The following is a 13985-nucleotide window of genomic DNA, read 5'->3' on the forward strand; positions in this document are numbered from 1 at the left end:
AATTAAACTATGATATATGAATTTATTGTAAAAGTGAGCTGAAGGAAGTTGCTCAGTTTTTGATGCTTAACCTCATTCTAGCTACCTACTTGTTGAAAATAAAAAATAGCTAATAAGCAAGGAGAAAGGACTCTGAATGTTGCAGCATTTTGGGAACAGATAAATAGAAAGAGAAATGAGACCCTGAAGGATTTTGGGGAACTGGGAAGGAGACTACTTCATGTGCCAGGTGAGTATAGGTACAGAATAGAGATGATTGTGTGGCTGAAGAGCTAGTGAAGAAAATATATATTCCTCCATCTTTAACCCAACAACTTAATTTGAAATGTTGTATTTGGCAACTCCACTGTCGCTGCTACCTTATCCTCATAGTGCAGGATTAGCTACATGAAATGTGTGATATGTATTGCTTCTGACTAGTATAAATAGTTCTAAACATGTCCTTCTTAAAATTTACTGATGTTTCCAACTTATTTGTATCTTTTCAAGGTGTCCAACTAGTTAGGATTTGAAAAGCAGAATTGAACTTATTGCAAAAGTAGTAAAAGCAATGTTCTCTTAATTTTATTTGCTTTTTGTGTGTTTATTTTTATGTAGAAACTTTGTTGTAGCAACAGTTGATGCAAAAGTGGCTCATGTGACTGGAGACGGGTGCAAACTTGAAATGTTACTACAGGAGCATGGTGCAGCATTACATGCTATTGCATGTAATCCTGTTCAACCTTTCATCTGTATGGGAAGCTATTGTGGACTGCTAAAGATCTGGGACTATGAGAAGAAGGAACCCATCTGCAGCAGGCTTTTTGGAACAGGGAATTATATTCAGTGTCTGACTTATAATAAAGCAGGTATTACATTAATAATTTTTAATATGTAAATATTATTGTATGCAAATTGATACATGTGATGCTCTTGATGATGATTTGTCCATTCTCCATTTCAGAACTCATAGGCGTAAGTGGTCTGAGCTTACGTATCAGGTACAAGGGTAAAGCTGCCTCCACTTTGGTCCATCAATAAGCCTTGGAACGGTCACTCTGAATGCAGCAGTGTGATATGTTTCTATTTTACACACCTGCTTGCCTATCCCTGGGGCTTCTAGTTAGTGATGACATGACTGCAATTTGGTGCTGAGTTTCATGTTCATTCAGAACTGACAGGATTTTCAGATTGCCATCTTTTTAATGGGTTATCATTAGTATTAACATGATAGCAATTAGAAAATCTTGTGTTGAAATTCATCCGTATTGGGAATGTGATAAGGGCTTGTGGTGAATTAACATCCTGTTTTAAACTGCACCCCATTTGTTTTTATGTTAGCCTCAGAATTACATGAACATTTGTTGGACAAAGTAAATGTGTTCTATATTTTCATTATTGGCTTTCTCATTAGTGAAGTTTTGCCTACTTATTCCTGTAGGTTCACTGTTGGGAGTTGGACTTACTGATGGATGTGTACACATCCTTGATGCACTTTCTCTGAATGATGAGTTGCCAGAACCATTCCAGTACGCCAGAGATGCCATTACTCAGATCACATTCTCACATGATTCCAAATACTTAGCAACAGTAGTAAGTCTTTCAAATATTTGATTATTGTTTTAGACTAATCGATAGAAGATTTTGGTTCAAATGCACGTGTAGTTGCATTTTGCTTTCAGCAGAAAACAGTTCTGGCATTTGTGTTTTAGGAACTTGAAGGTATAGTTGTCCAGTCTTCCATTAGTAATTTGAATTCGACACTTGCAGCAGGGATCTTGGAACCTAAGAGCAGGGAACCAGTAAGCAAGCTGCTCAGCCAATTAAATTGCAAAGCCTCCACAAATGACAAAGAAGGAAGTAAAGGACAGGAAATATAAATTATATTTGTCATACTTATTAAGCAGAAGACATAAAAGAACAAAAGACAAAAACAAACAAAGACTTTAATTTTTACAAACAAATCTGCAAGATTTTTTTCTAAGCACATTCCTCTTCAAACTTGTTAAAATAATTGTTCAAAAACAAAGAAGATGTTCAAAAGAAATCATGGCTTACTAGACCTCTCGAGTATTAGAAAGGTTGTCTGAGCAAAACGTTTAGAAATACATAATCAGAGCCAGCATTGCTTCATGTAGGTGACATAAAGCCAAACAAATTTAATTGAACTCTGTGAGGATGTAACAAGCAGGATAGATAAAGAGGAAGGAACAGATGTAATATATTTGGATTTCCACAAGGTGTTTGATAGAGTACCACTCACAAGGCTACTTAGTAAGAATAGAGTCCAGGATAACATGGATACAGGATTGTCTAATTAATAGAAGACAAAACGTTGGGATGTGTCCAAAATGTTGGACATTTTCAACATGGCGACCTGTAACTAGTGGAGTGCCACAGGGATCAGACCTGGACCACAATAATTTACAATGTACATTACTGACTTGGATGATGGAAGTGAGCGTGATATTGGCAAATTCGCATATGACACAAAAGCAGGTACACAGGCAAGTGTTGATGACACAAGATGCCTACAGAGGGACAGAGACAGATTAAGTGAGTGGGCAAAAAGTTGACAGATGGGATATAGTGTGGGGAAACGTGAGGTTATGCAGCTTGGCAGGAAGATTAAGAGAGCTGAATATTATTTAAATGGAGATAGTGCAGAAAACTACAGAACAGAGGGATTTGGGAGTCCTTGTCCATGAATTATAAAAAGTTAGCATTCAAGTTCAACAGGTAACCAGGAAGGCAATTGGAATGCTGGCCTTTATTTCAAAGGGAATGGAGTATAAAAATAGAGAGGTTTTGCTAAAACTAGACAAAGAATTAGTCAAACCACGGCTGGAGCACTGTGAACAATTTTGGTTTGTTTATTGAAGATACCCTGGCGCTGGACACAGTCCAAAGGCGGTTTACTGAGCAGATTGCAGGAATGGTGGGACTGTCTTATGAGGAGAGGTTGAGTAGATTGGACCTATACTTATTGGAACATACAGGAATAAGAGATGACCTTATATACAAGATATTTAGAGAAACTGTAGATGTGGAAAGGTTGTTTTGCCTAGTCGGAGAGTCTAGGACCAGAGGGCATATGCTCAGAATGGAATGTCAGGTTTGGGGGGCTGCAGGGTTGCACATTTATGACAGAGATGAGGAAGAATTTTTTTTCTCTCGAGTGGTTGGGGATGTGTGGAATTCTTTACCACTGCTGTTGGGGCAAAGTCATTAAGTATATTCAAGACTGGGATAGACAGAATATTTAATCAGTAAAGGAATCAAGGTTTATGGGGAAAAGGCAGAAAAGTGGATTTGAGAATTATCAGGTCAGCCATGACTTCATTAAATGGTGGAGCAGACTCGATAAGCTACTTCTGCAATATCTCATAGCCCTAACTTATCAGATATGTGCTTGATTTGCGCATTTGGGTTTTTGAAGGGTTGAGGATCTTGATTGGGCAGAGGTGGAATAGGGAGGGCAGAGTTAAATTCTTCAAGTAGCACAATTAATGAGATGCAAATACATATATATAAGCTTCTTGCAATCGAATGGCAAGAAATTAATCATACCGTCAAGGGAGGAATTATTTAATCAATGGTGAGAATCATAATTTTGATTCTTGCCTGTATTCTCATATCCCAGGGAAAGTTTACATCTGCTCTGTGTCCCAACTGGAATCTATAAATTATAATTGCCATGCTTCAACTTGACACCTCCCCCCATTGGCACACTGCAACCTATCATTGTACTAGAGAAGCATACCAGTGCTCCTGAGATGCTGCTGGGCCTGCTGTGTTCATCCAGCCTCACATTTTATTATCACTAATAATGAAAATGCTTGAAAAGAGTTTGTTTCAAAAAAATTCTGTTTGTAGAGAAGGTAAAATGTTTTAGATGTTACAGTGTCTAGGTGATTGCTCAACTGCCTGTGAAGTCCTGGTTTTATTATCAATATCATTTATGTAATGCAACATTGAGATGATGAAAGATATTACATTTTTACAATTTTAAAATGTATGTTCTTTTAATCTTCAACACTGTGCTATTATTTGTGCTATATAAATTCCATTGCCCAATAATAAATATGGGTTACAGTGTCCAATGAGCAGTTGATTCCAGATAGCTTTTGTGCTCCTAAGATGCTGCTTTGGCCTGCTGTGTTCATCCAGCTCCACACTTTGTTAAATAATAGATCTTGCTTTGTATAGTGGCTCTTGTAATGATCCTTTTTATTGCAGGATAGTAAAACCACAGTAACAGTGTTCCTGGTAAAGGATAAATATTGGCAATATTTGGGAAGACAAAATGCACACTTTAAACCGATTCGAAGTCTCATGTTTGGGACATATTTGGATAGCAATCAACCAAGGTTATTGTCTCTTGGAGAGGACAGAGTTCTGGTAAGTAACTGTTTAATTTTAACTTGGACAGGCTTCATTAATACATTAAAATTCTATTCCTTTGATGTAATTCATAATTCAGAATAATCCAAACCTTAAATGTTCATTCAAATCCCAAATATGATTTAGCTGAAAAATAATCACCTGTTATTGATTAGCAAGAGGTAAAGCAAACAAGCAATATTGTAATTGTACCGCTAATTTCAGTGATCTCTAAGAATAGTATCTGTTGATGAAATTAGCTTTTTGCTGTTTATGCAAAATGTAAAAACAAACAGAAAGAGGAATGGTGATAGCTGTACTTCCTTACAATCTTTTTATTTTTTGAAAAATTATCTCTGGCAGCCACCTGGACCCGATGTCTATTTCAAGCCCACCGACTTCCACAGCTACCTAGAATACCCCTCCTCCCACCCATTTCCTATTCCTTTGCCTCTGCTGCATCTCTCCCAGGATGAGGCATTCCACTGCTGAACATCTCAGATATCCTCATTTTTCAATGACCGCAACATCCCCCGCTCAGTGATTGAGAATGCTCTCAACTGTGTCTCCCGCATTTCCTGCAACTCATCCCTCACACCCCCTTCCCGCAATAACAACCAAAACAGAATCCCCTTCATCCTCACGTACCACCCCACCAACCTTCACATCCAATGCATCATCCTCCGACACTTCCGCCATCTGCAATCCGATCCCACCGCCAAAGTTATTTTTCCCTCCCCACCCTTATCTGCTTTCCGGAGGAACAACTCTCTCCATGACTCCCCTGTCGGGTCCACACTCCCCTCCAGCCCCACCACACCCGGCACTTTTCCCTGCAACTGCAGGAAGTGCTACACCTGCCCCAACTCCCCCATCCCAGGCCCCAAGAAGACTTTCTACATCAAGCAGATGTTCACCTGCACATCTGCTAATGTGGTATACTGCATCCATTCTGCATCCCCATGCAGAAGCTTGGGGATTGCTTTCTGGAACACCTACGCTCGGTTGGTACTAAACAACTACACCTCCCAGTCGCGAACCATTTCAACTCCCCTTCCCATTCCTCAGATGACATGTCCATCCTGGGCTTCCTGCAGTGCCACAACAATGCCACTCGAAGGTTGCAGGAACAGCAACTCATATTCCGCTTAGGAACCCTGCAGTCTAATGGTATCAATGTGGACTTCACAAGCTTCAATATCTCCCCTCACCCTACCGCATCCCAAAACCAGCCCAGCTTGTCCCCACCTCCCTAACCTGTCCTTCCTCCCACCTATTCCCTCCTCCCACCTCAAGCCCCACCCCTATCTCCTGCCTACTAGCCTCATCCTGCCCCCTTGACCTGTCCGTCCTCCCTGGACTGACTATCCCCTCCCTAACTCCCCACCTACACTCACCTTTACTGGCTCCATCCCTGCCTCTTTGACCTGTCTGTCTCCTCTCAAAACTATCTTCTCCTCTATCCATCTTCTATCAGCCTCCCCCTCTCTCCCTATTTATTTCAGAATCCCCTTACCCTCCCCCATTTCTGAAGAAGGGTCTGGGCCTGAAACGTCAGCTTTCATGCTCCTTTGATGCTGCTTGGCCTGCTGTGTTCATCCAACTCCATACCTTGTTAGCTCTGGTAATATTAATGTATCTTTCAAATTGAAGAAGAGATCTATTTTCATTGTTGATACATTTTGTGCCGACTGGCTACCTCAGGCTCTTGTAACTTAGGTTGGGACTTTTGTAGATCATCTCACACAATGATCAAGCAACCACTGGCCTAAAACTGGACATTCTAAATTGACCCCCCATGTAGAGAAATCAGGCCTGATAGAAAATTGGCCAAACTAAATTAAACAGCAGCTAGCATCTATCGGAAACAGAGAATAGTGGAAACCAAGATCAAAGAAGTTACAAAGGTTTAAGAGGAACAAGTTACGACAAGCTGAAGGTTATGTATTGTGGAAATATCATTCAGACATTCTGACACCTTGTTTCAGAGATAGTAGGAACTGCCGATGCTGGAGAATATGAGATAACAAGGTGTAGAGCTGGATGAACACAGCAGGCCAAGCAGCATCAGAGGAGCAGGAAAGCTGACGTTTCGGGCCGAGACCCTTGTTCAGACACCTTCACTGCCTGTGTATGTGTACGTTACAACTTCCAGTATGGTAAAAGTGAAGGATATAGGTGTGACTCTATTGGACGATTTGAACCCATCTCATGACCCCATTGGCCAAAGGTCACAGAACATTCCGAAAGCTCAGGGGTAAAGGGACAAAGGGGGATATGAACATACACCTGGATGCCACCTCTGTCAGTGAGGACTCAGTGAAGATTTGATCTGGCCCAACAGTGGAGCTCCAACTATCAACAGAGAGACTGAGAGAGAGTGAGTGAGAGAGAGAGAGAGAGAGAGAGACAAATAGAGAGGAAAGATCCACCTTGACTCTTGAGACCCACCATTAAGGAAGAGAGTCAGCCCTATATTGGAGAAGAAGGAGATTCCAACAACCCAGATTAAACATTTCAATTTTTGCGGGTAATGTCCTTGTTAGGTGGATAGAGCTAAATAGGAAGTAAATATGGAATTTGGTATATGCTCACATAGTGTTTAATAGGAGATACTTTGTTAATAAAATTGAGTCGAACCACAGACCAAATTTTGATTTCCTTTGTCTGCTTCATTAACAAGAGTGCTTGGGTAAAGTGTTTTTAACACATAAACTGGTCAAAGTGTCCAAAGCACAGACAACAACATCATTCGAAATAAAAGGATCCAACATATATTGCAACTCTGTAGCTCTTAGTTAAAGTGATTTGTTATTTTCTTCAGGTACTAATAGTTTTGTATAACTTATTGATTATTCTTCACTGTACGGTTTTTTTTCCATGATTGTTTGCTGGATTCTTCTAACTGTGCTTAACCTATTTAATTTTCTTTGCTTTATGTTCTTGTTCCAATAGACCTTACAAAATATTTTCTTATTTTTAAAAAAAGTGGTAGTAATCAGAAAATCCCATTTTTTCATTCCTCAGGTGGAGTACAATCTAGCTGATAGTACTGAGGATGATCTGCAGATATTAAGTAGTGAAAGAATAGAACAGAGTGCTATCCCTATGTGCATGACCTGGTACCCACCAATCAGTAAAGAGAGCTTCATTATCACCGCCAATAACCAGTATAAGCTGAAGCTTTACAATGCCACTACCAAAATGTGCAGGTATGTGAGATCCACTGATTCAGAAAAGGCATACATTTTCCCTCAAAATGCTAATCATTTTAATCATTGGTTCTTAATCATTTTAATGTGTCTGATAAAAGAATAACTACATCATTGTTTTCAGGTTTCTTTTGAAAAATATTTTGAACATTACTGTGTTATTCTAGACCCTTACAGCTATTTTACAATGCATTTCCAGTGGTCCTATTCTGAGTCTATTTGTTAATCAAAAACTATAACATTGTAAAGAAAATTGCAAATATAAAATTTTGTTGAACACCAACATATAACAATTAATTAAGCATGCAAACTCAGTAGCAGACACATCTACCACAAGATTTTATTATTCTGTAAATTTGTTTGACAAAATTGAATTCCAGCGATTCCAATGTAAAATGTTGTAAGAGAGATATGGTTCCCTGCTGCCTCCAGGGAAATTTAAACCACATATAATTGCTTGGGAGAAGTGCAAGTCAGCATTGCTGTGAAGCAGGCTGGGAGTAGTGTGTAGCAAGTCAATATTGCTGTGAAGCGGGCTGGGAGTAGTGTGTAGCAAGTCAATATTACTGTGAAGCAGGCTGGGAGTAGTGTGCAGTGAGTCAATATTGCTGTGAAGCAGGCTAGGAGTAGTGTGTAGTGAGTCAATATTCCTGTGAACCGGGCTGGGAGTAGTGTGCAGTGAGTCAATATTACTGTGAAGCGGGCTGGGAGTAGTGTGCAGTGAGTCAATATTGCTGTGAAGCAGGCTGGGAGTAGTGTGTAGCGAGTCAATATTGCTGTGAAGCAGGCTGGGAGTAGTGTGTAGCGAGTCAATATTGCTGTGAAGCAGGCTGGGAGTAGTGTGCAGTGAGTCAATATTGCTGTGAAGCAGGCTGGGAGTAGTGTGCAGTGAGTCAATATTACTGTGAAGCGGGCTGGGAGTAGCGTGCAGTGAGTCAATATTACTGTGAAGCAGGCTGGGAGTAGTGTGCAGCGAGTCAATATTACTGAAGGAGGCTGGGAGTGGTGTGCAGTGAGTCAATATTGCTGTGAAGCAGGCTGGGAGTAGTGTGCAGTGAGTAAATATTGCTGTGAAGCAGGCTGGGAGTAGTGTGCAGTGATTCAATATTACTGAAGGAGGCTGGGAGTAGTGTGCAGTGAGTAAATACTGCTGTGAAGCAGGCTGGGAGTAGTGTGTAGCGAGTCAATATTGCTGTGAAGCAGGCTGGGAGTAGTGTGCAGTGAGTAAATATTGCTGTGAAGCAGGCTGGGAGTAGTGTGTAGCGAGTCAATATTGCTGTGAAGCAGGCTAGGAGTAGTGTGCAGCGAGTCAATATTACTGAAGGAGGCTGGGAGTAGTGTGCAGTGAGTAAATACTGCTGTGAAGCAGGCTGGGAGTAGTGTGTAGCGAGTCAATATTGCTGTGAAGCAGGCTGGGAGTAGTGTGCAGTGAGTCAATATTACTGTGAAGCGGGCTGGGAGTAGTGTGCAGTGAGTCAATATTACTGAAGGAGGCTGGGAGTGGTGTGCAGTGAGTCAATATTGCTGTGAAGCAGGCTGGGAGTAGTGTGCAGTGAGTAAATATTGCTGTGAAGCAGGCTGGGAGTGGTGTGCAGTGAGTCAATATTGCTGTGAAGCAGGCTGGGAGTGGTTTGCAGTGAGTCCATATTACTGTGAGGCAGGCTGGTAGTAGTTTGCACTGAGTCAATATTGCTGTGAAGCAGGCTGGGAGTAGTTTGCACTGAGTCAATATTGCTGTGAAGCAGGCTGGGAGTAGTGTGCAGCGAGTCAATATTGCTGTGAAGCAGGCTGGGAGTGGTGTGCAGTGAGCCAATATTGCTGTGAAGAAGGCTGGGAGTGGTGTGTAGCGGGTCAATATTGCTGTGAAGCAGACTGGGAATGGTGTGTAGTGAGTCAATATTGCTGTGAAGAAGGCTGGGAGTGGTGTGTAGCGAGTCAATATTGCTGTGAAGCAGGCTGGGAGTAGTGTGCTGAGAATTAATATTGCTGTGAAGCAGGCTGGGAGTAGTGTGTAGCGAGTCAATATTGCTGTGCAGAAGGCTGTGAGTCGTGTGCAATGTGTCAATATTGCTGTGAAGCAGACTGGGAGTAGTGTGCAGCGAGTCAATATTGCTGTGAAGCAGGCTGGGAGTAGTGTGCAGCGAGTCAATATTGCTGTGAAGCAGGCTGGGAGTAGTGTGCTGAGAATTAATATTGCTGTGAAGCAGGCTGGGAGTGGTGTGCAGTGACTCAATATTGCTGTGAAGAAGGCTGTGAGTCGTGTGCCGTGTGTCAATATTGCTGTGAAGCAGACTGGGAGTAGTGTGCAGTGAGTCAATATTGCTGTGAAGCAGACTGGGAGTAGTGTGCTGAGAATTAATTTTGCTGTTCCTTCACAGATGCCGCTAGACCTGCTCAGCCTTTGCAGCAACTTTGTTTTTGTTCCTGATTTACAGCATCCGCAGTTCTTTAAGTTTTTTTTTCTAAATTGATTTTCTGGCTTGCCTTTTCAAATTTAATTTATAATCTTCATATGATAACCTTTTAAATAGGTTCTTTCTGCATTGTAAAGTCTTAGTATTTCTAAAACATGGGGTTATCTTTTTGGCTTTTCTTTGCTTGAGCAATTATTTTTTAACGCTTTCTTTTATATCTGCATCAGTGTTTTTATTTTTTAGGTTCTCTCTTTTCTTCTTCGATAACCTTCTGAAAAATGTTTATGCCTATTCATGTATTAATCCTATTGAACCAATCCCTTTGCCCTTTCAGGATCTGAAGAAGTCAACTTTAATCTCTATTTCACATCATTCTTTTTTAGTATGAGCTTGATTACAACACTTAAAAAATCGTTGAAAACATTTAAACTCCTGTTTTGATGTTATCCCGCAGTTCCTTTTATTGTCACGTTATTTCTTTTCTCTGTAGGAAGACTGTATTAAGCCCAATTTATGGGTCTCCTGTTCAGAAGATGGAAGTTCTTCCATTCTCAAATGGGAAAGAAAATAAAACTGGTTATTTAGCCTACATTACAGATGACAAGGTACACATTCATCAACAAAATATTTGTGCCGAAAATTAATACAATGTGATGATTAGTTCACAGTTTTTACAAATTTGTGAGAGAAACTATTTGTAATTTTTCTTTGCGTTTAACTATCTATTTCCAAAACAAACTCTGCAACGACGTTATGATGTGGAAATGTGGTATGTGCAATGTATGAAGAATCCCTTACACATGAGGATGGTCTGGTCCAGAGGCTTAATCTTTTTTTATGCTGAGTCTGCCATACTATTGAACTTAGTGTCTCTGCATTTAGCAAATAATTTCCTCGGATTTAGCTCCTTGTTGTTGAACGTTACTTCAACTGAAATTGTGTGCATAAGAATGTGAAGTGGTAGTAGGATTGTGTGTAATGGTGAAGGCTGTCTTGGTTGAATAATCTGCTAATCTCATGTATGAAGAATAACACCACTGGGTTCTAAATTGCCCAAGGTCCCAGAGAAGGAGACTTGGGGTGGGGCATATGGAATGAGTGGCTAAAGTAACTGCAAGTGGCCATTTACATGATTTTGCAGGAAACTCCATTGACTTGCAACCAAAATTAAGGCAAGAGATTTATTGGACACCATGAACGTTCACAGGCCAATATTTCTAACAGAATAAATTATAACTATTTATATTTGAAATGTGGCTTTGTTGCTATAGAAGACTGTTGCACAAGTGTAATGCTCTGCTAACTGATGTAATGAGCATTTGTAATTCTGAATTCTAAATGTCCTGCTCACTCTTATGTAGGTAGGTTTACAAACTCTACCACTGGATGGAAACCCCCACAAGTCCTGTGCAGTTATCTGCCATGGAAGAATGGTGTCCAATATTGCCTGTTCAAATGATGGTTCTTATATATTCACTGCAGGAGGAGATGATTGTACTGTGCATATGTGGAAAGTTGATCTGACGTGAGTACACTACTGATTTGATTTTAAGGAACATTATTCTCAAAGGCAGCGCTAAAGTGACTTGCACTTGTAATGCATGTTGTTGTGTAAAATCTAGTTGCTTTTCTTGGAATTTCAAAAAAAATTCTTCTGTGGAATGTGGGCTTTCCTGAAAAGGCCAGAATTTGTTACCTTAAATTGATTGGTTCTCTAGGCCATTTCAGAGGGCAGTTAGATTCAACCAGGCTATGGACCTCAAGTCCATAAATGGCAGATTTCCTTCCCTAAAGGACATGTGTGAATGAGATGGATTTTTATGACAATTGACAATGGTTACACGGTCACCATTAAACTAGTTTTTAATTCCAGATTCATTGAATTTAGGTATCACCGTTGTCAGTGTAGGAGCCCATGTCCTCAAAGCACTAACCTGGGTCTCAGCTTTTGTGCTCCTGAGATGCTGCTTGGCCTGCTGTGTTCATCTGGCTACACACTTTTTGTTATCTCTGGGTTGTTGGTTCTGTGGCATTGCTATTACCACCTTCCCTGATTTTGCTACTTGGACATCTTTGTGATATTTCACATCTGGAAAAACTACTAAAATATTATCACTAGCTCTCAAACTTTATATAACACTTTACATAATTACCAGACTCCTCAAAACATTTTATAGCCAATGAAGTACTTTCTTCTTTAAAGTGTAGCTACTATTGTAATGTAGGAAACATTGCAGTCAATATTAGAAAATTATCACATGATCGCCATTGTGATAATGGCCAGGTGACTTTTTAAAACTTATCTTGTGTAATAAATATTGGCCAGGCCAATGGGTAATACCTCCCATGCTCTTCTTTGAAATTAGTGCCATGTGGTCTTTTACACCCACTTCAGCAAGGACTACAGGCCTCTTATAAATGTCTCATTTGAAAGACAGCGCCTTCGACAGAGCAGCTGTTCCATGGTACTGCGGTGGCGGGGTAGCTCGATATTATATTCAAACTCTGAGCTATGATTTGAACCTTGTCATTCAGAGGTAAAAGTGGTACCACCTGAACAATGGATTACTCTAGGTTCATTCCCAAATCCGTGCTGCAAGAGCTGACATTGTCATGAATGTAAAGTTGATACTATTGTTGATTGGGATAATCTCTGAGGTAAAATGGAAGAATGAAGGAATGGTCATGAGAGGTGCTCTGAATTCTGCCAAACACAAGCCTGGTGGCTTGGTTGCTGTGGGGCCAAACCGAGGTTGACCTTCTTAAAAGGTGCAAGATGCTCACACCTGTAGACAATTGCAAGGTTTTACAAGTGGTTATGCTTTAAATTGTTTGTAATAATATGGTAGAATCAAATTTGGGTCTAGAGATATCTAATTAGAATTACTACCTGGACTCGAAGCCCATGTGGTGCATATTGCCTTGCAGTTAGTTGAATTTAGGAAGGGAATAGTCAATGGAAAGCGACAGCAGAAGCAGACAGCCCGAGGCAGCATGGGGAGCAGGAACAGGCTGCAAGGTGGTGAGAACAGGCAGCCTGAGGCAGTGGCAGGAGCAGGAACAGGCTGCAAGGCGGTGAGAACAGGCAGCCTGAGGCAGTGGCAGGAGCAGGAACAGGCAGCCTGAGGCAGTGGCAGGAGCAGGCTGAAAGGCGGTGAGAACAGGCAGCCTGAGGCAGTGGCAGGAGCAGGAACAGGCAGCCTGAGGCAGTGGCAGGAGCAGGAACAGGCGGCAAGGCGGTGAGAACAGGCAGCTTGGGTGGCAGTGGGGGCAAGGTTGAACCTGGAGCAGGGGAGGTTGAGCCATTCTGAGGAGTGCGATCTCAGCATGGCCAGGTGCTCATGGACTGTGGTGTTGAACTGTTAACTGTGTTTGTTTGTTTTCTTACTTTTTAGTAAGAAGGGCTACAATGTTTAACTTTTTAACTTTGTTTTCTTTATGTTTCTGCTTTGTACCAAGATTCTGTACTTAGCTGCCTTTGTACTTAACATGGCACCATAAGAGGCGGCTTGTAAATCTATCAATGTACTCATGAATCCACGTGACAATGAACCTAATTCAATTCAATTCAATTGTAGAATCAGGTTGCAGGTTTATAAATGCCTTTGAAGTTAATAGGTACAAATCAGTTTGCAGTCATCTGAGACGCAGAAAGCAGGAGATAGGGCTAGTCAGAAGTGGAAAAAATACTGACTTTATTGTTCACCATAGAATGAGGATGAGAGCTCATGCTCAGATTGAAGACACTGAGTCTGTGCTCTCATTTTGATATTTATGGTGTTGCTTTTAGTTTGTCTATTACAGTAAATGTCTTAAAACCTGGAATCATTTGGTACATTCCTTTCAGTCAGTTTCTGAAGCTCTGATTTTATTTGGAAGTCATCAGCCTCAATTATCTAGTGTAATAATTAGAGTAATTAATTTCCAATCACAATTTTGATTCTGTATTGTTTGAAAGTGCACAAAAATTGGGGAACACATGCAAATATATTAATCT

General features: G+C 40.8%; 1 protein-coding gene across 2 annotated transcripts in view; it reads left to right on the top strand.

Annotated features, from left to right (window-relative positions):
- The window catches only part of cfap251 (cilia and flagella associated protein 251), a 61915-nt gene that overhangs the window by 26500 nt on the left and 21430 nt on the right, over positions 1-13985 (top strand). For both annotated transcript variants that reach the window (XM_048556309.2, XM_048556310.2), the window contains exons 11-16: positions 598-848; positions 1421-1572; positions 4219-4380; positions 7390-7574; positions 10479-10593; positions 11350-11513. In XM_048556309.2, the coding sequence (XP_048412266.2) occupies positions 598-848; positions 1421-1572; positions 4219-4380; positions 7390-7574; positions 10479-10593; positions 11350-11513 (1029 nt within the window). The remainder of the gene's footprint in view (positions 1-597; positions 849-1420; positions 1573-4218; positions 4381-7389; positions 7575-10478; positions 10594-11349; positions 11514-13985) is intronic.

Source organism: Stegostoma tigrinum, chromosome 26 (genome assembly GCF_030684315.1).
Source record: "Stegostoma tigrinum isolate sSteTig4 chromosome 26, sSteTig4.hap1, whole genome shotgun sequence".
NCBI classification, from domain to species: Eukaryota; Metazoa; Chordata; class Chondrichthyes; order Orectolobiformes; family Stegostomatidae; genus Stegostoma; species Stegostoma tigrinum.